The sequence below is a fragment of the Xiphophorus maculatus genome, chromosome 5 (assembly GCF_002775205.1).
Source record: "Xiphophorus maculatus strain JP 163 A chromosome 5, X_maculatus-5.0-male, whole genome shotgun sequence".
NCBI classification, from domain to species: Eukaryota; Metazoa; Chordata; class Actinopteri; order Cyprinodontiformes; family Poeciliidae; genus Xiphophorus; species Xiphophorus maculatus.
In genome coordinates, this window is record NC_036447.1 from 13,016,704 (window position 1) to 13,042,560 (window position 25,857).

The 25,857-nt window shown below is 37.9% G+C and overlaps 2 protein-coding genes and 1 non-coding gene across 7 annotated transcripts; 1 reads left to right on the plus strand and 2 right to left on the minus strand.

Annotated features, from left to right (window-relative positions):
* Positions 1 to 483: 483 nt before the first annotated feature.
* trnap-agg lies at positions 484 to 555 on the minus strand. The gene has a single exon. It is a non-coding gene; the product is annotated as a tRNA-Pro (tRNA).
* Positions 556 to 983: 428 nt separating this feature from the next.
* Positions 984 to 13,071, plus strand: fam114a1 (family with sequence similarity 114 member A1). Of its 3 annotated transcripts, none has more exons than XM_014472012.2 (13): positions 984 to 1,035; positions 2,877 to 3,203; positions 3,495 to 3,579; positions 4,613 to 4,842; positions 4,979 to 5,113; positions 5,262 to 5,414; positions 5,503 to 5,680; positions 7,339 to 7,424; positions 8,976 to 9,173; positions 9,299 to 9,438; positions 9,621 to 9,693; positions 11,005 to 11,058; positions 11,878 to 13,071. In XM_014472012.2, the coding sequence occupies exons 2-13, from the start codon at positions 2,883 to 2,885 to the stop codon at positions 12,001 to 12,003; spliced, it is 1,779 nt and encodes a 592-aa protein (XP_014327498.1). In that variant the 5' UTR covers positions 984 to 1,035; positions 2,877 to 2,882; the 3' UTR covers positions 12,004 to 13,071. The 3 variants fall into 3 exon arrangements, with proteins under 3 accessions (XP_014327498.1, XP_023190447.1, XP_023190446.1); XM_023334679.1 differs by having other exon boundaries at positions 5,503 to 5,641; XM_023334678.1 differs by lacking the exon at positions 984 to 1,035 and adding an exon at positions 1,055 to 1,210.
* Positions 13,072 to 13,949: 878 nt separating this feature from the next.
* On the minus strand, positions 13,950 to 22,312 carry LOC111608539. Of its 3 annotated transcripts, none has more exons than XM_023333326.1 (10): positions 22,017 to 22,312; positions 19,182 to 19,478; positions 17,469 to 17,747; positions 16,802 to 16,906; positions 16,664 to 16,717; positions 16,158 to 16,196; positions 15,961 to 15,999; positions 15,841 to 15,873; positions 15,433 to 15,480; positions 13,950 to 15,105 (listed from the first exon to the last, which is right to left on the minus strand). In XM_023333326.1, the coding sequence occupies exons 1-10, from the start codon at positions 22,102 to 22,104 to the stop codon at positions 15,089 to 15,091; spliced, it is 999 nt and encodes a 332-aa protein (XP_023189094.1). In that variant the 5' UTR covers positions 22,105 to 22,312; the 3' UTR covers positions 13,950 to 15,088. The 3 variants fall into 3 exon arrangements, with proteins under 3 accessions (XP_023189094.1, XP_023189093.1, XP_023189095.1); XM_023333325.1 differs by having other exon boundaries at positions 13,950 to 15,151; XM_023333327.1 differs by lacking the exon at positions 13,950 to 15,105 and adding an exon at positions 15,163 to 15,242.
* Positions 22,313 to 25,857: the final 3,545 nt, after the last annotated feature.

Here is a 25,857-nt window from a genome sequence, read left to right on the forward strand (position 1 = left end):
ACTAATTTGGAAATTGCGATATTTGCACTTATTTATGACAGTAAATGCAACTTTTTATTACTCAGTGTATAGATCATGGACTATAATCTGACATCAGTTAAGTCTGAGGAAGCTGTTTATAAGTAAAAAAGTAAACAGATAAAAACTACAGCGATTTAAACGACAAAATAATATTTAAGCACACTTATTGTTTAGTCTAGAATATAGAGGGCCACATTAAAAGCAATGGCGGGCCAGATTTGGCCCACAAGCCTTAAGTTTGACACAGGCATTAAAGCAAAAATTTTATGAACATACTTTTTCTCTTTTTCATTACTGGTTTCAGGATAGTCCAGTTACTAAAACATGCAGCAGCTTGGTTTATTTATGCATTAGGTCAACTAAAGAAATAATATTTAGCGCAAATATACCGATACGCGTAAAAATTCTAAACACATTCTTTTTCGATTGCCGAATTTATTAATAAAATAAAAATAAAAAATTGGGCTCGTCCGGGATTTGAACCCGGGACCTCTCGCACCCTAAGCGAGAATCATACCCCTAGACCAACGAGCCACGATGTGGGCGAGGACCGAACAATATCATCTAACCTGTAACCGACCGCTGTATGCCTAGCATAACTTCAGTATGTAAATAATCACTTTTAGCAAAGTAATTTACCTTGTTTTTTCTACTGTGCTGAAGTAATCGAGCACATTCTCATTTACTTCAAACATTTAAGCTAAACGGAGACGAGATGATTCACTCCTGTCTGCTTGCTGTGGCATCACTCTTGAACGCAGGTTTTTAGTAATAGACATGATAATTAATATAGCGAACTGTTCCCCCCATACTAAATAACACCTAAATTAGCTTCTTTTATTTATTTTTTTTGCTGTAGATGACGTCAGAACGTTTGATTAGCTCAGATACCTGGGGGTGTTGTGGCCGCAGTGAATCATCTTGACCAGCGTGACTCTCTGACGCTGTCACAGACCCCGGCCTGCCGACGTGGCGGGGCGGAAGAAGAGCCGCTGGCTGGCTGGCACCAAACGGGTGAGCTGTAGCTGCTGTCTCTTTCTGGGAAAACAAAACACTGTTTGTGCTTTTTTTTGTTGCAGAATTTAATATGTTAACTTTTTTCTGCAGGACGCTGACTTACAATTAAATAAACAATTACGGTAGTTGTCACTGAGATTACGTCTCCAAAGAGTTACTGGTTTAGAGAAAGGTACTTTTTGAATGACTCAGAAATACTTTGTAACAATAACATTTGTTTCCACATTTTTCTCGCGTTGCTGTTAAAGTTGTCATGCTGCAGTTGTAATGTAATGTAATCCGTGTTATGAGTAGCTTTATCTTCTTTCATGTTTGCATTTATTCACAACATCTCAATGATAATTTCAGCCGCTTCTTGGTGTATAGATAGCCACATGACTTATTTTACCTGTTTAAACACCACTTCGTTATACTTATTGCTTCAGGAAACATTACGTGTTTTTTTAAACAGTTTGACATGCCCTTTATTATTCTAGTTGTAATGAAACTATGTATTAATGCAGTTAACCACCGTATTATATTCAGTGTGTAGAACTTAGAGCGAATAGTCAGTTGCTTACTAACTTTTTGTATTCTGCAAACAAATAGAGATTATGTTGAAAATGTTGGGTGATAATAATAAAAATGCGAGTATACTTTTTCCTGCTGATCACTAGATGGCGACGTTGTTCCCTGTATGTACACTGGCTATTTAAAACTATTTAAACTTTTTCACATTTTTCATGGTACAGCCACAAACTTTCATCCAGTTCATTGGGATTTAATGTGATGGACCACAACAAGGTATTATATGACTCCTAAGTGGAAGTAAAATAATACCTGGTTTTTCAAATATTTTACAAATATAAATCTGAAAAGTGTAACCTGCATTTGTATTCAGTCCTTCCCTGTTATAACCTTATATAAGTTTTTAATTAGATATAAGTCTGTGCTTTGACTGGTCCATTCTAAAGCATGATAAGCTATTCCATTGTGCCCTGCTGTATGTTTAGGTCCTGCTTCCCTGCCGGAAAGTGAATCTCCGCATTGGTCACAAGACATTAGCATAACAGGTTTCCTTCTAGGATTGTCTTGTATTTACCTCCAGCCATTAACTCTTCCCAGCGTACCCATCTCCAAGACATAATGCTGCCACCACCGTGGATCATGGTGAAGACGGTTTGCTCATGGTGATATGCAGTGTTAGTTTTCTGTTTTAGTATCTTTCATGTGGTTCAAAAAGTCCAAGCTGCTTCTTCCTTATGTTTGCAATGTCCTCTATGTAGCTTGTGATAAACTGGCAGCATGAAGCATACAACTGTTCGCTGTCAACAGATTTTTCCGCCTGGACTGAAGACGTTTGCAGCTCCTCTAGAGTTACCATGGATCGTTTGGTTGATTCTCTGATTAATGCTTTTTGTCTCCTCATCCAATCTGTCAGTCTTGGTGGACGGCCACGTGTTAGTAGTTTTGTAGTTGTGTAAATTTTCAAAATATGGACTGACTTGTAAAGGTGGCATTGGAGTTTATTTTTTGGCATGGGAGTAAATAGTACTGAATACAAATGCACATCACATGACATGGTAGCATTCTTCCTGCTTGACTATTATGAAAGGTTTAAGGGGTATTAATATTCTTGCAGGCACTGTAAGTAATAATTACTTAATAGAAAACTACAAGTCAGCATCATTAACAACAACTTTAAATTGTGGTTCTTGCTAAATGCCACTGCTGTGCAGGTTTGTTATCCTAATCTCACATTTTAATATTTGGATTGTGAGTTTACGACGTACATAAAGAGTCATAAATAGATTAGATTATATCGGTTGCTCGTCTCAGAAGGATCTTCCCTCTTCCAGGTCACCATGTCTCAGGCTGCCCCCTCTGATGCAGAGCCCTGCACAGACAGCGGACCTCCGTCTGGACCTGCTCCCCTCACTGATCCCAGCCCTCATCACGGTGAATCAACACTCCATGATCATCCGACGGCTCCGCTGCCGCCTTCTCTCAATGCAGAGAGCACAGACTTCCTTCATGAAGCTCAGCAGACTGCCGTGGAAGACACTACGACCAAACCTGAAACATCTGAGGGTCTGTCAGAGCCCCCTGCTGGGAATCAGGTGGTTGAATGTGACCAAGCAGTGAGCCTGGAGCCAGATCCAGAGAGCTTGGAGGAAGAGGAGAAGGTTTGTGGTGAAGGTTTCCATACATGCTGTTGTAGCTTCTTAAAACATAACACTTTAAAGAAAGCAAAAATAACTATTCAGTAATACTTGGAGTTTCTACCTTCCTTCTTGCCACTGATCTTTGGATTCAGTCTCAGTCGCTGTAAAGTTAATTTAATTAAAGTGTTAAAAGCTTCACATTTTCAGCATTTCTAAATCAAAGCTTTTACAACACTACCTAACAATGAAGCTTGTTAAACAGTGTTTTACTACTGCTGTGCTGTGTATAATTGTGTGTCCTCATGTGTGCAGGTGTCGGTCCAGCAGAAAGACCAGGGCTGGGGGGGCTGGAGCACTTGGGGAAAATCTCTTCTGAGCAGTGCCACCTCCACCGTTGGTACGTTTTCCTGCTCCTCAGCTTCTTCTCCCTCACTTCTGTTTCTTCTTCTGTCCCACAAATTTATTTTTGCCTTGTGTTTCTGTTTGTTTCTAAGGACTTAAACTCCTCATTCACGTCACCATCTAAAAAATGTTCAACTTTCTGACTGGTATTAGGAACTGTTCAATTGTATAAATTTTTAGACCTTGTGGAAAAACCTCAGCTCCATTTGAAGAAAAGTAACCCCACAGCATGATGCTTCCTATACCATGCATGGCTGATATTGTGGTGTTTCTTAGGTGATGTTCAGTGTTGTTTTTGTGCCAAACTTTGAACTGTAGCCAATAGTCTATTAGTTTCATTAGATCATAACACCTCCTCTCAAAAATGTTCTGAGATGTAGCCAAACCCAGATGTATTTTTATGGAGGAAAACAACTCTAACATGTAGTGAACTCCATTGTCACATTTTGCTACCTTCCTAAAATAACGGCCTAAGTCATTTTTTTGCCAAGCGTGATTCGGGAAATAAAAATTCCACCCTTTATATTGCCAAAAAATAAAAAAAACACTTTTGGCAAAAACTGATTATTTTAGGAAGGTGACAATTTAGAAAGCCACATAAATTCCTGCAGCTCCTTCAGAAATGCTGTCGGTCGCTGCACAGCCTCCATGACCAGTTTTGGAGAAATGTCCCATTTTTGTAATATCAAGTTCCCTTATAATTTTCTCCTCTCTCCTGGTCTTGCTATATGTTGAAATGTGTGTCTTAGAAATGCTACACATCTTAAACTAGATTAAATCATTTTCATTTAGAATTTCCCAAACGTTGACACAGATGATTATTTAATCATGCAACTGGAATTTGCCTTGTTTATTTTAAATGTAATTTTCAAAAAAAGTCTTCCAAAGGCAATTATTAAGTTTGATTGTGTGCTGCTCCACCTGATTCTCAGAGCTGGCAAAGCAATATGCTGTCAAAAGTAACATTATAAACTAAACCACTGGAGATGAAAGAAAGTCTGTTTGTCCTCATTTGTCCCTTGCTTCAGGACACAGCCTGAGCTCCGTTAAGGTGAAGGCAGGTGAGGCTCTTCGTCTCCACAGGACCTCGGTAGGGGAGGAGGCACTAGAAGAGGAGGACGAGGGAGCAGGGGAGAGGAAAGAGGGAGCAGATCCTGACAGAGCCAGCTTAGAGGAGTCAGCCCCTGCAAGTGCTGCCCCTTCTGCTGCACCCAGTAGAGGAGTTTTCTCCACAATCACACATGCTGTACAGAACACTGTGAGTGAATAGACACACTTCAAAATCTGATATGTAGGTATTCACTTTGGTTAGGAAACTACAATAGTCAAACATGATAAATCTAATTTAAAAACATAAACTGTCCCTTTAGTGAACTTTTCCCTCTGTCTTCAAGGGTAAGTCGGTCATCAGTGGAGGACTGGATGCCTTGGAGTTCATCGGGAAGAAGACCATGAATGTTCTGGCTGAGAGTGATCCAGGTTTTAAAAAGACCAAGACTCTGATGGAGAAGACCGCATCTCTGAGTCAGGTTTGCAGCCATATAATTATCTGGACCCATAGAAAAGTAAAGAAGTTTCCCAGCCTGAGGAGAAACTATGGGGATTCAGGGATGTTTTTGTAGTTTTACCAAGGTGACCCCTTTGTGCTGAAGTTCTGACGTGACTTTGATTCTTCAGATGTTGAGGGAAGCCAAGGAAAAGGAGCGCGCACGTCTCAGCAACCAGCCGCTGAGTGCGCCCACAGCTCACTACGGCATTCTCTTTGATGACTACCAGGGCTTGTCCCACCTCGAGGCCCTGGAGATCCTGTCCAATGAGAGCGAGGCCAAAGTAAAGCCCACTTTTCAGGAGAAAAAGTCATGTCGCAAACACATTCTGTTTTCACGCTGAGCGCTTAAAGTGCTGCATCTCTTTTTAGGTCCAAGCATTCCTCTCTTTCCTCACGGAGGAAGAGCAGGAGGAGGTGAAGAAGGAGCTGATTTTCATTAAAGAGATATTCATAAAGCAAGAAGAAGAAGAGGATGAGGAGAAAGCAAGAGGAGAGACGAAGGATAATGGTGATCTAAGTTCCCAAATACACTGTTCCACCCCCATATGTGAGTGATCCAGAGCAGCCGGAGGTAGAGGCGGACTCTGAGCGCTGACCCAGGATCAGGCAGTCTTTCATTTTTTATTGCAGACTTCTTGAACAGAGGAGAGGCACATGAAAGTTTTACCATATTTTTGTTTCATAAAACATCATCGTCAAAACTCCCAAAAGCTGCATCCTCCTTAGAAACACTACACATCTTAAACTAGATTAAACTACTTTAATCTAGTTTAAGATTAAAATGATTTAAAGACATTGTGCCATCATCATTGAAACAGTGCAATGTAGAGTGTCTTCATACACCTTTACAAAAACATTAAATAAAATAATTTTAGATAATAAAAAATATGTAATTTTTTTAAAGTTGTTAAATATTATTTACAATATTTCCCTAATCATTATGGCATCATAATAATTAGAATAAATAACTTAAAAGTTGTGTAAACACCTGATAGTAAGTTAATATTCAATGGCATTTTCATAATTTCACGCTGAATTTAAAAAGCTGTCAAATTGTGAGAAGATTTCCTGAAAGCCATTTCCTGGCTTGCAACGATAAGCGCACACACCTGCTTTACTGGAAAGACATGTTCTCTCATCTTTCCCATTTTGGAGCGTGACTAAGAAAATAAAATCTCTGATAGACTTGAAAATTGAAGTAACTTTTAGTCACATTTTATCTTACAATTGTTGGGGTTTGTCTGTAACAGGGGCATCAATGATTTATTTCTTAAAGGACAATATGTGTTGAACGTTTTGGCTGAGCTTATGCCACTGTAATAACAGATTAATTTATTTACATTTTACTTATTTAATCTATTACACATCTTTACCGTTTTCTTTCTTAAGTAAACTAAATAATCTGGCCTAAGTAAGTATATGGCCATCTATAGCTCTCAGTAATGTGTTTTTTACTCCAAACATTTCTGTTTAAAGTGAGAGTTACACTTTTTCTGTTTGACCTCATACAGTCACACACTTATATTACAAATATCTACTAAAACTTCAATAGTTTTATGCATTGCAGTGTTTTCTTGTAGAAATGTAATTGAAAAAGGTGATTTTTGTGAAGCAGCAAAATTATCTTCCATGTTCAAAAGAGTTAAAAAAGCTCAATTTCCATTAGAATCCTTGTTAGCATATTTTTTCCTGATTAGGTTAAAATTCTCCTTGAATGGACCTTGAGTGTTGATGCAATGCCAGGTTTCAGTCTTATCACATACCACCAGCCTGGCATCCTTTTAATGTTTTAAAGGTCTGAGATGTGTGACGAGCCCCTTCAGGCGGTGTCACAGCTGTGCACAGTTCAGAGTGGGCACCTGGAGGGCTATACATGCACACGCTGCCTGATCCAGTGTCAGTGTTCTGGGGCTGGCGACACATTCACGTTCACCGTCTTAAGGAAACATGACAGCAATCAAATAAAGACTCTGAATGTGCATGTTCGCTGAGCATCTTCCGATCCCATCGTAATTTTAGCACAGAAAGTGAAATTAATTCAGCATGCAAACAAGAATCAACTCTCAGGTGAAAACATGTTAATCCCAGCATGAAGAAATCAAAGCATTAATCCCAGAGTTTGGGGAGCTGCATGTTTCATGTATCACCTTAATGTTTTGCTGTGTAGATCTAAACGTGTTGAAATGAGTGTCTGTGTTTTGTCAGCTGCCGACGGTGAGGAGTTTGTTAGCGTTCTGACTGAGCTGCTGTTTGAACTTCATGTTGCCGCGACTCCAGACAAACTCAACAAGGTGACGCAAACATGCATACATCTTCACTTTTAGCCGTATTCACATGTATGTATTTGCAGGGCTGTCGGTATTTGTTAGAAAGTTTATTGGCTTTAATGATGAGTAAATCAATTAGTCTGGGGATTTTGAGTAAAGTTCAAATCTCTGATATCAAGACACAAACACAGGATTAGCATGGCCGTATTGCACCATTCATTTGAAAATAGTTTTAAGTAAATAACACTCCTGCTAGTGTAGCATACACAACTTGATCTCAAGCTCAGCCAGTTTGACTCGGATTCTTTAAACATGTTGATGTTAAACATGTCTGCTCGGATTAAGAGTCACTCACCTCGGCATTATGCTTTTTTGGAGTCTCTTGTTGATTCAGCTAATTATTATTTGGCCACTATGTGGCGATCAAAGGTTGTTTAAAGCTCCTGGAGCTTCCAGCCCGAGATGGTCAGGTGGTCAGTTCATTTTTGCTTCAAAATGAAACACATGTTTTAGATAAACAAACAGACGTGGCCATTTCAGAAAAATCCCACACCAGGTTAAGAAACAAAGAATTTAGTAATAATTTACAATTAAACTAAGTTGTTTAAACTTTAAAATCTTTTGAGAAGTTTAACCATGTGATTTACATAAATGTTTTATTAAATGTTTGTGAAATTTCATGAAATGTCTAAATGTGTGTGAGAAATGTAGTCTGAATTTATTGTTAGATATAGAAACAAGACTAAGTTTTATATTTTAGGGCTTCTTTCTTTGCCCTATTCTACTTCATTTACTCAGTTTTAGCAATTTTTCATGATATGTTGACATGAAATTGTTAATCTGCTATTACCTTTAAAAATTATTTTAAATTTTGAAGTGTGCCCTATGTTCTTGTGGTTTCCCGAAATACCCAGTGACACGTTTTGATTAGGGCAGTTACCCAGAGGGGCATTAGAAAAGGGGTGCATGAATGTACTTATATATACTTATTTTAATCTGGTATACTGACAAATAAATGTGATTTATTTGTCAGTTTCATGTTGAAGAAGTTTTCCAGTGCTTTAATGAGGAATTGTTGCCCCCATGAGTGAGTGCTGCTGAAAAAAGGGAGATTATGCTCCGTACTTTGTGCAGGACTCATATTTTATTCTGCCCTCAAGTCTCAATTGATTTCCCGTGTTTTCTTTGGGGGGTTTTTCGGTTTGGGGTAGCAGAAGAACAAGAACCACCACTAGAAACACTTCAGATATTATTCCACAAGGCAACAAGTGTGTGATCCTCATCACACAGATACTCGGAAATACAAGGATGACTGCTAAATATTAGCTAAAGCCATTTTGAGGAATGTTGTTCTCAAACCAGAGCAAATACACATTAATCTACAACCCTAATGACATCCTGCTGCAGGCATTGTGGAAAAATAAAGTACCCTCCTTCAAAGATCCTCTGCATAATCCATGTTCTCTTTTATAGACAGGCATTAACGTACAATCGTGTTCATGCATCTCATTAGCATCCATCACTCGGTGATTTCTCGGCACGCAGAGCTGATGGGTGGTAATTATGCATCTGCAGGCTCGTATGAGAGCCCATGAATGGGCGAACAAAGTGGAGCAGCCAGGAGGAGTAACGTTTTCCGGAGAAAACGCAGAGGATCAGAAGGATGATGGCCATAACAAAGAAGAAGAGAAGAAGAAAAATGAAGAGGAGCTTGAGGACAAGAAGAGTGATGGGGAAGAAAAGGAAAAGGAGCGTGACCTCCGATCTGTTGAGGTGAAGTCCTCTTAACATTAAGATTTTAACATTAAGAAGCTTTCCTCCCAGCTGTCACAGCCTAGTTTATTTTGAGTCGCTCTTTCAGAAAGGAAGATAAATGATATTTATCCTCCTTTATGCAGGCCATCTACCTGTCATCAGTGGGCAGTCTGGCAGAAGTGACGGCGCGCAGTATCGAACAGCTCCACAAGGTGGCAGAGCTCATCCTTCATGGTCAGGAGCAGGAGAAGCCAGCCAGGGACCAGGCACAAATCCTCACCAAGTACGAGTGGATGAGTGGGAGCGCAACTATTTTTGTTTTTGGTCTTTAGATTTAGACTGTAGGAATGGGAGCGTTACTACAAAGAATTAAAATCTGTGTTATTGCTTTGCTAATTGTCTGGGTGTACCAGGATATATGTATATTTTTTGCTAAATAACAATTGATGGTTTTTTCTATTCCAGGTTGACATGTGCCATGTGTAAGGAGGTAGATTGCTTGACCAAGCGGTTCTCTGGTACTCTTCTTCTAGTTGGGGTAGGTGGGAGTTTGTTTGGTTTGGACTTTTGTCATTGTTACTTACAGGCCTGCTGAGGAGTTTACCCACCCCTCATTACAAGAGGTGTGGCAAAACATGGAAATCACAGCTCTGTACATACCTCAGTTTTAAAGTCACAGTAGCTGTTGGGAAATGTCCTCTCACTGGAGGGCATCCGCCTGATGTTTGGTAGCTGCTGATGTTCTATGAGGCATTTTTGGCTGGTTGAAAGCTGCAGACATCTGGATTTGGACTTCAGTTTTCCTCTGGTGATGTTTACATTTGACTTATCATCCTTCTAGGTGAGTAATTAGCCTAGAGTGTGTTATTTATTGACCTTAAAAACATTTGTCACATTCTGTTCTGTCTGTACACGTTCATGCCAAATCTAAAGGGTTTTACCGCAGATTTTGGTACTCTTAATTGTAAGATTTTAGTGATTCATTTCAGCCATTCTTTTTGCTGGATGGTTTAATGTTGATAGATTTTAAAAGCCTGACCATGACTCCTTCTAACTTTTGTCTCACCACTGTAAGGCGTTTTGTCCGTATGGAAAATATTATACTTGAAGGTGTTAATTTTTAGCTCACTTTTTGTTCTGTATCCTATCAGTACATGCCAAAGAAAAACTTGGTTCACTGAGGTCATTGATGATGCTGTTCCAGGAGTATTTAGTTTATGATGGGCTTGAGCCTCAGTGGTTTCTGGGATGCTTCTTAAGCGCTCTGACCAATTTCTTTCTACTGTAGGTGGCTGTTTGCGTCAGATTCTTGAAACTTGAACACAACTCAACAAGGATGCCAGACACACATCAAAACTGGTTTTAATTTGGTTTGACTGAGTAGGAAAGCATTAAGCTTCTGATATGGCCTTGACCACAAGACCATATCAGACTTAAAAGCTGACTCATCACCAATAAACCAACAAATTCAAATGAGCTCTACCAGTACTTCCAATACAAATGGTCAAATACCCTGCCGGAGTTATGCCTGCATATTTTTGTGCCTGTATGTGTAATTTTGAGCAAGTGGATTAGAAAAAATTAAAAGTAAATTCAAACTTGTGTAGTCTTTGAAAATAATTGGAATTTGTTGCATATTCAGGCTTTATTGAAAAACGAATGACTCAAATTTATCATTTAGGTTCATGACTCTCCCAGTTATCCATAAACAGATCAGAATTACCGTCTTTGTATCTATTCTTGTGTTTTACATCCATACAAAGAACATACAAAATACCCTGGAGACAACATGACGATTGCTTGATTTATCGGTCTTGCAATCTCATCTGTTTTGCTGTTTTTCTTTCAGCCACAAAGGAAAGCAGAAGAGTTGAATCCACTTGTAGACAGCGTCCTGCAGGAGGTGAGATTTGCTTTCTTAGCAGTTTTAATAAAAAACAAATCCGTCACAGTCTTAGGCGCCCGGCATCTGATAGAAGATGACACCTCACAATAAAGCTGAGGGTTTATAGAGCTGATATGAGACAAAGGTGACTGCTGCTGGCATGGAGCTACTGAGCTTTTGTGTCTGTGCTGCTTCAAACACATGACTCATGATAAAATTATGCTGAAACTCTATGCATCTTCACCATTTATCTGAGGCTGATCTGCAAATATGACATGGCTGTTGGAAAATAAACAGGGATTTTTCAATACTGATCTGCTCAGTTCATTTTTCATGTGCTATTATGAACTTACACACCGAACACTGAAGTTTGACTGCAAGAGTTTGTGTTTGTATAATCCCTGTTCTTACAGACATTTCCAAAATCCTGCTGTGAAAAGGGATTTCACCCTAATTTCAACTAAGTAATGAAAAAAGGGGGAAAACTAGAGTCAGTTTTTTTTTTACTATTGCCAATATAATCTGCTTTTAAGAATATAGCTTTAAAGAGGCTTAAATAAGATGGGTTTGGTACTGTAATCCTGTTCATACTGAACAAAAATACATCAACACATATTAGATCAAGAACCTTTGGACATATCGGATTTTCTTTTAATACAGTCATTGGCTAAATAAACAAACGTAGGAGCTGTTTTATGTATTTTACTTGCACTTTGCATCCTTCCTAATCCTATACTAGTGTTCTTTTTCTTTTTCTCTTTTTGCTGCATTCCGAGCTCTTTCTGATTGATGGCGGTGGTGGTGAAGTATAAAAAGAATCTTGTCTCGTCTCTGCAGGGGACCAACAGCACCAACTACATCCATAATGCATTTCAGCTGCTGCTGCCAGTCCTGCAGATCTCCCACATCCAGAGCCAGCACCGCCAAGCTGCTGCAGAGCCAGCAGCACAGCCGCAGCACTGACACCCTCAGTGCACCTGTTTGTCCTAATGTACAGTTGTAAAGTAAAGCGCAGGGCTTTTATGTGCCATAAAGCAGGAGATACCTTAGTGGGAGAATAAACGTTCCTAATGGAAGCAGATAAATGGACTAATAACATACAACAATGACACAGATGTGTTTATCCGCTTCTTAATTAATAAAGCAACCTGTTATGCTGATAAAATGCTTTTAAGCTCAGTGAAGACCAGTTAATGAGGAACAACCAGCAGTGTGACCATAGATGAAGTCCTGCTGTGGCTCCGGCCTCTCCCTGTACACAGATCATACTTTTCTCATTGTTTAAGTTTACTACATGTATAAAATGTGCTTCTGCGTTAAAGTACATGAACTTCTCTCACTAAGAGCTGATGCTGCCCTACAGCTTGTGCTTGTGATGACTGTAATTAAACAGAATGCACAATAGATTAATTCATCTTAAAACAAGAACAAAACAAGGGACAACAGGCACAAAGGAAATAGGTAAAAACACAATGTTCTGATTGTGGAGTGATCATTTTCTAATTTTAACACTATTGCATCAAAGAATTAGCTTTTTGTTCCCATGTCTCTACTGAATCATTGGAAGATGGGTTTCCCCTGCTGCGGTAACATTTTATTTTATTTTTTTAAATAATAAAAAATCAGGTGCATCTATGCAAAAGCTGAAAATTATAAAGCATTCTGAAGAAAGGTGATTTCCATTCATATCAATCATTCTTCATAATACTCACATTTATAGAAAAAGACATGAATAGAGAAGTAAACCGTAACTGTTTTCCTCTGGATTGAAACTAAAGATTAGCATTATTGAAAATTTACATTATATTTGTCATGCTGCCTTTTTGTTTCTCTGTTAAATTATATGTGAAGCAACACTACCTTGAGTTTTGTTAACAGTTATGCTTGGTTCCCATATTATATCCATTGAATGTTTAAAAAAGACTAAATGTTTATTGTATTATGTTTTGGTGCTGCTGCAAATTAAAACGTGTTAACATCACTGGGAACTGTTTTTGACAGAAATAAACAATAATCCTGATTAAAAATGGAGCTGAACCTGCTTAGCATAAGTAAACAGAGGGACATCTAATGCAACTGAAGTAAGCGAACAAATCATACAAATGATGCAAAACACAATATAGTGTGATAAAAAAAAAATCCTCTGAGAATAATGCATTATTGAATAAAATTATATGTGAGATTTTAGAATTTTTAATGATTAATTTTCAAATATATTACATATTGTTGGAATACTTATCAATAAAGATAAATAAGCTGATGCATTTTTTAGTACATAAATGTGTATGATGCTGATGCTGGGAGGAACAAAATGAGGATATAATTGGGTAAAGGAAAAATTGAGTTCCCACCAGGTCATTTTTAACCCCTTAACCTTAACTGAGCATTTTTCCATTGTATTTTCCGGGTGTGAAGGTTAAAAGGTTTTAATAACCTAGACCTAGATGAGAATTATGCAAAATTGTGTTTGAAACAAAGAGTGGCTTGTGAGATTTAAGTTTGGATGACTCAAATGTCCACTTACTTTGCACATAGTGTATATTCACAGATGCAGAACTGGTATGCAGTCCTTGTTAAATGTTTTCTGATTTGACTCAAAATGTCTGCTGGGGAATTGGCTAGTTGCATATTCAAATACGGATTGTTCAGCATCTGGTTTACTAAGGTTTGTCTGCTCACTGCTGCTGCTGCTACAGTCAGGCTATAGTACAGCCAAGATTACAGCTATAAGCATCTGTAGCACATTTCTACTATTTGTTCTCTACACTTTCCACGTGACTTATTATATATTTTTTTTATATATATATATATATTTATATATATGTTGTTGCAGGTAACTGACTCATTCATGTGGTAAAAGTGCTGCTACTGCTCATGAAAAAATAAGTGAACTATTTATTGATGAAAAATGCTTTAATGGATGAAAAATAGATCAGTTGCTATTTCTGTAACATTATTAACATTTGCACAAGTTATTGCATTTCTCAAAATAAGTACAAATCTGTGCACTACTTTAAACAATATCAAGAGCGATAGCTGAGGTTCACCTGAGAGAAACTGTTCAGTTTTGGAGACATTTTCAGGATGTGGTAAAGAAATGCAACAAATGCACTTTGACTACTTCTTCGACATTTTTGTCTCTACTGACTCAAGAAATGAAATGAAGACTGTTACGTTTTTCGTGGAATTGTTATTCAGCTTTCAAAAGTATAGACATTACAAAAGCAAGTAATGTTATAAAACAGCAGAGAATTGTATGGAAGAAATTAATGCATGTCCACAAGGATAAGAAATGAGAAACTGCTACTATGGTGAGCAAAAATAGATAAATATTGTGGAAGCTAAACTAGCAGTTTAATTTTAATTCTTACACAAAATTTGTCCATTTTAACTTTTGGTGATGGAGAAATGGTAACAAATGAATCTAAACTTTTCATCATTGACTGGTTTTATGAATGTACGGTGGCTCATCCTGGACTTTTACTGACTAAAACAACTTGAAAAGAGACATAGAAATGAAAAGAGTATAGAATGTATCTTTCATATATCAGAGTTAAGGCTAACCTGGACAATGAATTTCTGTATTTTCTCAGAATCAACTAAAAACAGGGATCATGCTAAAGCAGAATGGTTTCTAATTTAGCAGGGGATTTAAGATTTGTTCTTTTCTGTTGTTCGACATTTGAGTCCTTTGATTACTTCTGAAAAACTTGCAGATAGCTTCAAACAGGCATAAACAGCCTGAGTGGGATGAAGGGCTTTAAGAAGTCTTTTTGGTGAAGCAGCATATCAGCTGAAAGCTGGTCCTCTTTCAGATGGTGAATCTGAAGCAACAACATCTGTACTCCAAGTGTCTCTTATCCATTGACATGTCCAAAAAATGACTTGTAAAATCCAGCAAACTTTACTGGGGAGGTAAAGTTTGTTTAATAACAAACAGTGATCTTTGCATGCTGTATGTGTGTCTACAAAGCAGGCCTTGAGGTGATGGAGTCTCTTTGTTTTCTTGCCTTAAGACAATTTCTGTGCTCCTTTTATTGCGCGTCTGTCACCACTGCTGTTCTTCTGTGAGGGAGGAGGGAGGAGGATGGCGGCGATGATGAAGGGTTTTCTGAAAGTTTTCCCATCACACAACTTATAATCAATACTTGACATGGTTAGATTGGATTTTACTTTTAGCACATTTCCACTTTAATTCTTTCCTGAGAGAAACAAAGTGTGATTGATTTGCAGCTTTAGCACATGCCATCATTGCAAAAAGATTTTGAAAGTGAACTTTTTTTCTATGGTTATCAATGAAACCAAACTATAAAATAATGCATGTTGAAATGCAGTATTTCAACATGCATTTGAAATAATGCATGAAAAAAACCATGACGGTATTGAGGTTACCTGTATAGCAGCTAAGGGGATTTCCATTCAGCAAAGTTTCGATGTTCTCTAGAAGAAATCATGTTTTTTAAATTAAGAGTTCAATAACTGTACATTAGCTATCATTTAAGATGCTGTTAGTAAGTCATTGTTAAAATTAGGACTTTTTAACAGCAAAAGCAATGTCCAAAGTATTCTTTATTTTTACAAACACATTTTTTCCTTCTGAAAAGAATATTAAAATCACCTGTAATCCTGACTTTAACCAGATATAAAAGCTATGGTGAGACCTTCCAACTTCAATATAAACAGGTTTTTAAGCAACGCTCCATTCACAGTTTTTTGTTATTGTTTTGAGAGACCGCTGTCTTATGATTAATTTTAAAGTATGAGCATCTCTAGGAAGATCCAACATTAGTGTTTCCTTACCTCTGCTTTCAATTTCTATTATGGGCGAAAGTCCTGACATAAAAAGACAACCAGGCATCAAATGATTACACAACCTTGTAAATTACTTTTAATATAAGCTGCATTTTTGTTAGAACTTACCAGTCCAAGACCGGAGCCGATTCAAACGGTACGTTGTTTCTGTTGGGTAATATGTTTGTTAGAATAGCTCAATAGATGCAATGAAATACAGGCTGAAGATTGAACAAGTAGTTTTGAGAATTTTAATTCTTGTCTGAAAATGCACCAAAGCAATTGAGAGGAATTGTAATAGATACTACAGTTTTGTTAGAACCTACCAGGCCAAGACTGACGTCGATTTAAATGGTACGCTGTTTCTGTTGGATAATATATTTGTTAGAAAAACACTTTGGTGTAAACATATTCTGTCCTCTATAAAACTAAGCAACATCAAAACATATTAATATTACTTTGGAAAATTTGCTTTTTACAGAACAACTTGTTTGAAAAACAAAGCCACAAACTGCTTTATACCATACAAGGTTGCTAGATGTATAAGTATTTGTTTTAATTACTTAGAGATCATCAAAAACATATTCTGGACTTGCTAGCTGGCTAGCTAGACTAGCTAGCTGGGAGCAGCAGGGAGATAGTCTAGCTAGCTAGGCTAGAATGGCCGCTGTTTCCTGAAAAATGCACCAAAGCAACTGAGAAAAACTAAAAGATACAGAATTTTTGTGGTGCCTAAATGCAGTAGCTAGCTACCTTGGTAGCTAGGTACCTAGCTACTTAGGTAGCAGTCTAGCTTACCTAGCTAGCTAGATACCTAGTCAGGTAGGTTTACCTTTTAACTGCCGATTGGGAGGCTGGTACTCAATGTGATGCACAATAGTTTTATCTGTGGAAGAACATAGCTTATTTTATCTGCTTTCATCAAAATGTAAGGTCGATTCACGTGTTAAAGTGTGTTTTCCTCTCTTACTGTTTAAGCGTGTCCCCAGATAGATTTTTCCAAACACAGTTGTGACAACAATCAGGAACACCACACACAGCAGAACCAGAAAGATCCACCTGTAGCTGCACCATCCTGGAGGGCAAACAGGGACTTTTAGATGATTGGTTCGTTTACAGAACATACTTAATACACATGCATGGAGTGAAAAGAATCTATAAAGATCAGAAATGAAAAATGAAAATGAAACGTGTTGGGGTTCTGGAAAAGCTTGATGGAAGGAGAAGGAAAAAACACTAGGTTAAGTGACATCCAATGTTCCTCTTCCACACTGGAAAATATGACATGGTTCAGGCTCTAAGTATAGGGAGCACTTAAGAGCGGAACACAAGGAAGTATAGCCAAAATCAATACCAGAGATCTAGAGGATTAGGATGTAGTGTGGTCTTGGAAAGATCAAGCAGTGCAAAGGGAGGGGAGAGACACAGCAGAGATTCAAGTCATCACAAGGAGAATTGAAGGAAATTTGTCCTATTTAAAAAAATGAGTCCAGAGAGGACTGAGAATAAGGACAGTTTGAAGTGAAATGAAAACAGATAGATTTGTTTCTTTGTCTCTTATTGACTCTCCTCAGCTGCACTGAGTCCACATGGAGAACTGAGAAAAAAACCCAACTCCCCTTTATCCTTACACCTACCTCTATCTGCCTGTTTCCATGACAGCCTTTCTGTTTCTGTTCCTGTCAAAACAGTTTGATTGGCGAGCCAAAGGAGGCAGCGGCTTTGATTGGCCGAGTTGGATGATTGAATGAGAGGAAGACAGCAGTAGAAAGCCTGTTCCTGGTTTGCTTTGTCCTCCTCTTCAGGTGGTTGGAGGTACAGGGACCTCTGACCGCTGTAGCCAAACAAAGTATGATTCACGGCCTCGGTGTCGTTCACTTGGAAGACCACTGACACCTCCAGAAGTACCACCAGAACTGTGGATGAGAGCGGAAATTATCTCTTAATTTTAAAATTAAGAGATAATTAACCATGACCGCATGGTGCGGTACAGATAAAAATATACAGATAAAAATAGATAAGGTTGCACTGTTATAGAAGGATCAAACTAAATGACTCCTGTTTTAAGTACCGGTAGCTAGGATCATCAAAATAATTTCTATTTGATACATCCCAGAATAATGAGACAGAAAGGACTGAGGCTTTAAGATGCCTGCAATAAAACATTGACTTTGTTGTCCTTAAGCCCCTTCACACCTAATTTGAAGGGGTTCAGCACATATTTCATAATTTGACAAATCTGGGCAAATTAGTACATTTATCCCAATGATGGCTGAAGCTTTTGTTGAAATTAACTCATCCTAAGAGGCAGTGGTAGTTTTTGATTCAAACTTTATTTGTTTTCTGCCCAGGCCAGCACACTGCAAAACATTTCAAGGTGGTTTAACTTGAAAATGAAAGTTTACCAGCTGCCTTGAAAATGCAATTCAAGTCAACAAGAAAATTGTTTTGGTTTTAGCTCAGAAATTAAAGTTCATGAAGTTGATTTAACAACAAGAGATAAGTTGTCTAAACTTTGTTTTTTAAATTCATTAATCTTGAAATGTGAGTTTTAACTTAATGCTGCAATATAAACCAAATAATTATTTCACAATATGCAAGAAAAAACTGCCCTCACCTAGTTAAGGCAAATGTTTATTTTAATGCAACTATTAGCTTGCAAAGCTTGCGCACAATGTCCTGTTCACACTAAAATGTTTTAGAGCAGAATTCATTGGGATTTTTAATAAAATTCACTGTCAGATAAGACATTTTGTTCATGCAGTTTAAGACAAGAATTTAAATTATTCTAAAGTAAAATAAAGAGTTATTTTAAGTTAATAATATGAGTGAAAATAATAGAAAACTCTGTGCTCTTTAATAATACACAAGAGTCGGATCAATGTAATGCACTTCCATCTCAGGATGCTAAAATTTGCCGCTAAGCATTCTGGGAAATAGTTCCCACGCCTATCTTTTTCTTCTTTCAGTTTTTTAAGTACTAACCTAAAACCTCTAGTTTATTCAACTCTTGGAGGTTTGCCAAAATTATTAAAAAGTTAACACAACTTGCTACTGTAAATGTATTTTTCACAAACTCACACATTTAGGTTTAAAATCAAAAACGCGCAAAATTTAATTGACTTAAAGAGTAGAAGATAATAGTCACTATTAGATGAGGCTCAAATGTTTTACAGTGCACAAGATTCAGTGCAAAAGAATTAGAAAGTTTCCTCTTGTGATTCAACTTCTAAATCAAATGAGTATTTCCATATTTTTATAAACATATCTCACTACTAATTGATGATTAGTAGTGAGATATGATGTTACTAAGACTGAAACTGCACAGCAGCATAATTAAAATGTGTTACCTGGTGATGAGAGGTTGCTGTGAAGTTCCTCCATGTTCTTGTCTGTTTCACACATGAACAAGTCTGACCTTGAATCTCCTTGGACTTTTTGCGTTTCAGGATGTAAACCTGCTGCGTTTCTTTTTGCCTCTTGTGTGCAGATCTGCTCCAACTGTTCAAGTTCTGGACTTGAAGTAGGATTACAGATGGCCTTTCTTTTATCTTTACCCTTTATTGGCTGCACATTTCCCCCTTTCCGTTCCTGATGCATCGGTTCGTAAGGTCGGTGGGGAAGGCAGTGGAAATTCACCTTTGAAACTAAACAGATGGAGAGAAGGGAACAGTTAAAACGACAATCTCCCAGCAGCAGCAGCAGTAGGCACAAAGTAGGAAAACATCACATGCTCTCAAGTCAGACATCAGAGGAGGATCTTAAAATGGAAGTTGTTTCCGTCAGTTTGTATCTTTCAGGGAGAGACACTCAAGGGAAGAGCAAGAAGGATGAACAAGGAGAGAAACCACTGAAGGCAAGCAACATGAGAACAAAGGTTAAAAAAGGCACTTGTATAAATAACTGTGCTTTCACACAACAATAAAAAAAACATCCTCTCACAGCTGCCAGTCATGGTGGATCTAATTTTTGACTTTTGAGCAGTGGTTCTCAAACTTTTGCAACAAACAACCTCAGCAAATAATACCGCTATAATCAAGGGAATTTCAAAACTGTAGCACAACAGGAACTGGACTTTTTAATTCTGTTGCATTTGTGTCAAAAAGACAAGAAGGATATGAATTAATAACATTTTTACTGGACATTTCTATGTAAACTAGCAAAGTAAAAGGGAAGTACCCGAGAGTTCAAATGGAAAAGTTGAAGGTTTTTCTCAACAACCCAAACGTCAAAATCCAAATAAACTAATTCTTTGCACACCTGATGGTTTTTATCTGATTAAGACTGTAACACACCCAACTACCCTCAGGGTAAGTTACTGTTTAGTGTCTGACTAAAAACCAAAGAGCTAGGCAGGCCTATGCTTTACATTGCTTTACATAGCATTAAATCTCGCCATCTTGTAGGACAAACAAGCAAAACTATGGCGACACATGCAGGAATATCTGAGACAGAGAGTATTAAAACAGTTATTAAAGAAAGGCAGCATGGTTTTCAAAGAAAACCTGAAATTTAATCTTGTGACAAGACCATACCAGATTATGAGTGCTAAACCTTATGAGCAAATAATATGAGCAAATAATTAGTAAATATTAATTTGTAAATAGTTTCTCTGGAAGCTGTGTTGCAGTAAACCCAAATTAAACATACCAATCCTGCTACATCTGAGAAAACCGACAGCTACTGCATTTGTTTGTTTTTTTAAATTCATGCGCATGTGGTAAGGCATTAAGTGGTTTAAGTTTCAAAAGTAGATGTCTAGCCCAGTTTTATAAAAGTGTTATCAGTAAGTCTGGAACAAGATTTAACCCAAACTGTGGTCTGGTGAAGAAAACCCAAACAGAAATTGCTCTTGCTTCAGAAAGCATGTCAGTAGCAGAGGCAACTTGCTGCTTTATTACATAAATCCTCCTAAAGTGTGACAAGTTAATTCCTCTGTTTTTATCTCATCTACTTGTCTCTGATTGCCATAGTTAACAGCAGTTCAGAGATTTTGTTTTGCTTATCAAAAAAACATCTACATATCATCAATTTAACAGCAGTGTATTGTTCAGTTCTGCATGTTCTCCACTCTCACAGGCGAGAAGGACACCATCTAGTACTTAGTTTGCTGCCGACACCCTGCTCCTGTTCTCTTTTGAGTGGCATCTGACCAAACCACAGATGGATGTGCTGCAACAGTCTTTAAATGTTGGTTAACTCTGCATTCTACCTGGAAATGGCTGATACAAGCATTTATTATGAAAACAACTTTAGTCACATCGAGCACCAGCAGCGACAGTTGTGACTAAGTTTGAAACCCTTATCATTAAGGTGCAACCAAAAACATTTTTTAAAAATGTACTTGGACTTTTTTAGGTTGTTGAGAGAAAGTGAAGTAAAATCCTCAGACACCATGGTTTTTTTCAAATATGTGTTGCAATATTGCTTCCCATTTTCACTTAGATTTTGTAATTCCCACGTTTAAAACTCTAAAATCAAACGGGAACAATGCAGGACAAGTTGAGAGATTCTCACGCCTTGTCCTCATAGTTCAAAATGACTGCCATGTGTTTAAAATTGTGTATTTGCACTGCTCATTAATTCATTCATATGCATTGTAGCCACTTAACTTCCTGAGTGTTGGTGTCTGAATGTATGAAATACAAAGAAGAAGTTGCAGTATATTGTGTTGCTAATAGTAGTTGCTCATCTGCATCTGGAACACAGTTGATCTTGGTTTGGTGATGTTTCCATATCCATGTTCTGACTTTAAAGTTAAATAAGAAGTCGTTGGCACTTGTTCCTGGTTGAATGCTACTTGTTTTAGTTTGTGATGGAAGTTCTTCAAACATATCAATCTGCACTTGAGAAGGATTTCTGTTTTGAGCAGAGTGAGTTTATAGTAGTGTTCTTGAACGCCTCCTCTTGTGGATGCTAATTAGCTCTGTATTTGACTTGTAAACTTTTGATACAAACATTTGTTATAACTGCAACTAAAGATGACCCAGGTATCACCAGCAGCGCCTGGACCACGGTTTGAGAACGACAGCTTTAGAGAGAGACTACACAAAACGCCAAGGAACACAAAAAAATTTTGATGTTAGCTTTGAGCAGATGAAGAAGTGGATCTGACTTGACCCAGTACACAGAGGCATGTGGACAGAGTGAAAAGTGTTCAGTTCAAGTTGTTCTGATTGACCCACCTGAGTATATCCTGAATAACTCTGGCAGGCAGATGATGAAGGCGAGGAAAACCAGAAGGAGAAGTTTAGTCACAGCAGCTCTTGCCATGGTCGTACAATCAGGTCTCACACATTGGTTCACACGAGCCACACTGACATGTGGCTCGTAGGAACTCCTTCCTTGTTCAGACACGCAATCTCCTGTGTTCACATCACGTCTGCACCCATCAGTGTTTCTCCCGCAGTTTTCAAGGAGCTCTAATGATTTCGTTCATAGATTGTGCCGTTGAAGGCGACTGAGCGGGTATGTTATACAGAGCAACTTCACTTCCTATTGCACTTCCTGTAATCTTCTCAGAAAGACTTAGAAACAGAGAGAAACAAGATTTCAGATGTTTTCTGCCAGCTGACTGTAAGTACTGGAAACAAATGTCTCTATTTGAGTCTTAAAGATGGCAAGTCTGCTTACAAGAAATGTTCATTTAATTAGGATTTTTGGTCTAGTGTTTGCCCAAGATAGATAGGTACTAATGTCATTAGATGTTTACATGCAGCAAAGGAAATAGCGTAAATGCAAACTCAAAAGAATATCATGGTAGTGACATAACTTTTTGTTTTTGTTTTTCTAAAACCCGGGCTACAAGTCAGTTTGCACTGGATATAGCATGCCTCAGTGCTTCTGCTTTCATTGTGGAAATAAAGAAGGTAAGAAGCACCGGTGTGCCGTTAGTCATATGCATTGATCACCAGATCATCAGCATGCCTGAGAGCTTCAGACAAGTGATTGTGTTTTTATAGCTGCACATCAGTCTAGGATGGATTTTACAGCTACTGGCAAACAGTTTAAGCTCACTTATACTATAATGAAGAAGATTATTTGTGGCTGCAAACAGTTAAAGACAGCCACCAATTTCCACCTTACTTGGATGAGCATGACCTTCTCTGTAAACTAAAGTATTTAACAGTTAAAATAAAAGCATGCCTCAGACAGCTAAATTGGGTAATGCCACAATCTTTAGAACAGCAATTAAAGGGGCAGTGTTGTGTGTTTTCCAGGCACTAGTGCCATTTTACAGCATAATCAAGTAGCAATGTTAAGTTGTTATAAAAGTGCTTTATATGCATATCATGTATGACTTAAAATAAAATTTACTTAGTAATTTAACACCTTGAAATTGGGGCTGTGTCTCTTTAAAAACTTCTTCTCTTTCGGAAACTCCCCCTTAAGGAAGTCATCACAACATCACTCCTCTATTGACCCTTTATCAATGTTTTCACCAACGTTGCACTGAGAAGAAGCTCGTATAATGAGCTCAGCAGGTGTGCAGTTCCACCAGGTGTTTGATAATTGCTGCTGGTGAATCTGACAGGAATGAATGTGGGAGTTAAGGAGGAGGGATGCTGTATGAAACGAAAGCTCAGAAGCTTGAAAACTGAAGCTCTGAGGTGGAGCTGCGTCTTTAAGGCGGGGCTAGGTCCACCCAGGTGTTTTGTACAGCTAAATGGTAGCCATGGAGATTAAAGAATTTCTCAAAAATGCATGAAACAATTAAGGAAACACTACAGGTAGGGTCTTGATGAGGGAATAATATTATAACATGATGTAAAACTCAAAAAAAGTAAATTTAACATAACACTGCCCCTTTAAATGAAAAGTAAAAGAATCAATTTGTTGAAGTGATCAGCAATAAGTCCAGAAATCTACTTAGCTTAAATGATAGAAATTGTGCAAAAACAAATGTGCAAACTCCCCCACAACAATGTCCATACAGTCATACACAGGATGGGATGTTTATTACAGATTATTGCTACAAAATGTGGTTTCACAAGATGTTGCTTTGTCATGTTTGCTTTGTTTTCTGTTTCTGCATTTTGGATTAGTTTATATTAAACAATCCCACTGTGCAATCTAGTGTTGTATATGAGGAGTCCTTTTATATTTTGTGTGAGATCAAATATAATCAAATCAGCCTGTTGGTTGTCTTATCACACCTATTGTATTGCTTTGGAAAAAACAGCTGCAAATGGTGTTTTCATCTCATTTTGTTGTTCATTCAGTTCTAAAAATATAAGTAGAGCATGCTTAAGACTTGTTTATATGTAACATTGATGAAGTAGAGTTTTTGTTCAGCTCCTGTGAGGATAGCAGGGTACCCAAACAGATGCTGGGGTTCGATAGAAATCAGTGTGAAAGAAAATGATAAACTTCTTCAACCACAAATGTCATACTACTAGGGGTAGTAGTTGCTGCTGACCATAAAACAACTCTGAATCTCTCAAACGTATATTTTCCTTTGTTTGATCTAACTTGATGTACTGTTGCATGTTTGATGTTGAGGTTTGGACCTTGAGGACCTCTTATCTGGGCTGAATTAAACAAATCCAGCTCATAAACCGAGTGTATCTCGGTTTTTGAGCCACACTCATAAACCGAATGATGAGTGTGGCTGGCAGGTGGAGCCTTATCTCTATCCTACAGCAGCTTGGTGGACTCAGGACAAAGTAAGCAGTGTATGAAAGAGCATGGAAGCTTCTAGATTAAATAAAAACTTAATTTGGTGCTTTGTTTGTTTAGTGCTGCTGTAATTTCTAAATATGAAGAGCCCACGGCTAAAATACATACTTTTGTTGACAGTGAATAGCACATCACTGATTAGCATATTTTGTTGGTGGCAAAAACCTACATTAACTTGAAAGCTAACAGCATCGATAGCAGCACTACCTCAGGAAAAGATGCTGCTCAGCTGCCTAGAGTGCCAGAAATCTCATTAGTCATAACTGCTTTAAAGGACATTGAAGGTTCAAGCTAGCAGACAGTGAATTAATGAATTAGCTCTTCATTTATGAATATCCATAAATATCCCCAGGAAAGCATACTTATATTTGGAGAACTCAACTCCTCCTTCCAAACCGCCCATAAAACATTACAGGTTGGCGTTGCATGATCATTTCAGCAAAGATGTTGAAAGTCAGGTTTTATCACTGTATTTGGTCAAGATAAAGCAGATTTCAGTCACTTTACAGTCAGCTTGCAGATTTCTTCTAAATATTCAAAAGAAAATGCAGCTTGAGAAGCTGAAATAGTTTGGTGCAATGCTACGAGACTGGCTGGTATCCATGAGGGCCATTTATTTTGACATTGTTGATTGGCCAAGAATAAGGAACAGACTTTAGCTTTTGTGGTAATGCTGAGACAGTTTTCACTCTATGAATGAATGCATGTTAATAAAATTGGTGTTTGAACTATTAAAATAGGCAGTTATAAGTATTTTTTGAGAGGTTGTCAAGTATTTTTCGTCATCTTTGGTTCCTAACACGCACAAATACCTGGGATCCACAGAACCTCAGGAGTTGCTAGTCGATCTAAATTACTCCAAGAGCACTTCAATATCTCATCCAGGAGTTCAAGAAGCCAGAACAAATAAAAACCTGCAGGCCTCATTTACTCCATTACAGTATAAACATGTAAGGGGCAAATACTTTTTCACAACACTGCAAGGCATTTATAGAAAATATCTGCATTAGAGATTACTCTCACTTGAAGGCCGTTTCAATTATTCATTGGACCAAACAGGTGCTTTGCTTTGTTCCACCTTAATCTGTCTTGCTGCACAGTTTGAAGCACCTGTCATAATCAGTGGACAGCAGACATCTATCATTTCCAACTCTGCTGTCAGAGGGCGTAATGAGGAACACAGCACAGCTGTGCAAGTGGCTGCAGGATAAAATGTGTGTCGGAGTTTTGGTGTAATAATAAGAGCGAAACCTTTCCCTGAGGCCAGAGTGTTTTCTCAGTGGTGAAGATTAATCACAAACCCTGTTGGATGTGTTGATGGTGTCGTTTTGGACATGGTGCTCCAGG

Excerpts from the sequence above, each read along its gene's own strand:
- fam114a1 (XM_014472012.2), top strand. The coding sequence starts at position 2,883 with ATGTCTCAGGCTGCCCCCTCTGATGCAGAGCCCTGCACAGACAGCGGA. Across the intron at positions 3,204-3,494 it reads GCTTGGAGGAAGAGGAGAAG|GTGTCGGTCCAGCAGAAAGA; the intron begins GTTTGTGGTGAA and ends TCATGTGTGCAG. Across the intron at positions 9,174-9,298 it reads GTGACCTCCGATCTGTTGAG|GCCATCTACCTGTCATCAGT; the intron begins GTGAAGTCCTCT and ends TCCTTTATGCAG.
- LOC111608539 (XM_023333325.1), bottom strand. The coding sequence starts at position 22,104 with ATGGCAAGAGCTGCTGTGACTAAACTTCTCCTTCTGGTTTTCCTCGCC. Across the intron at positions 15,874-15,960 it reads TCGGCTCCGGTCTTGGACTG|GACTTTCGCCCATAATAGAA; the intron begins GTAAGTTCTAAC and ends TTTTTATGTCAG. Across the intron at positions 15,481-15,840 it reads AATAGAAATTGAAAGCAGAG|AGAACATCGAAACTTTGCTG; the intron begins GTAAGGAAACAC and ends GATTTCTTCTAG.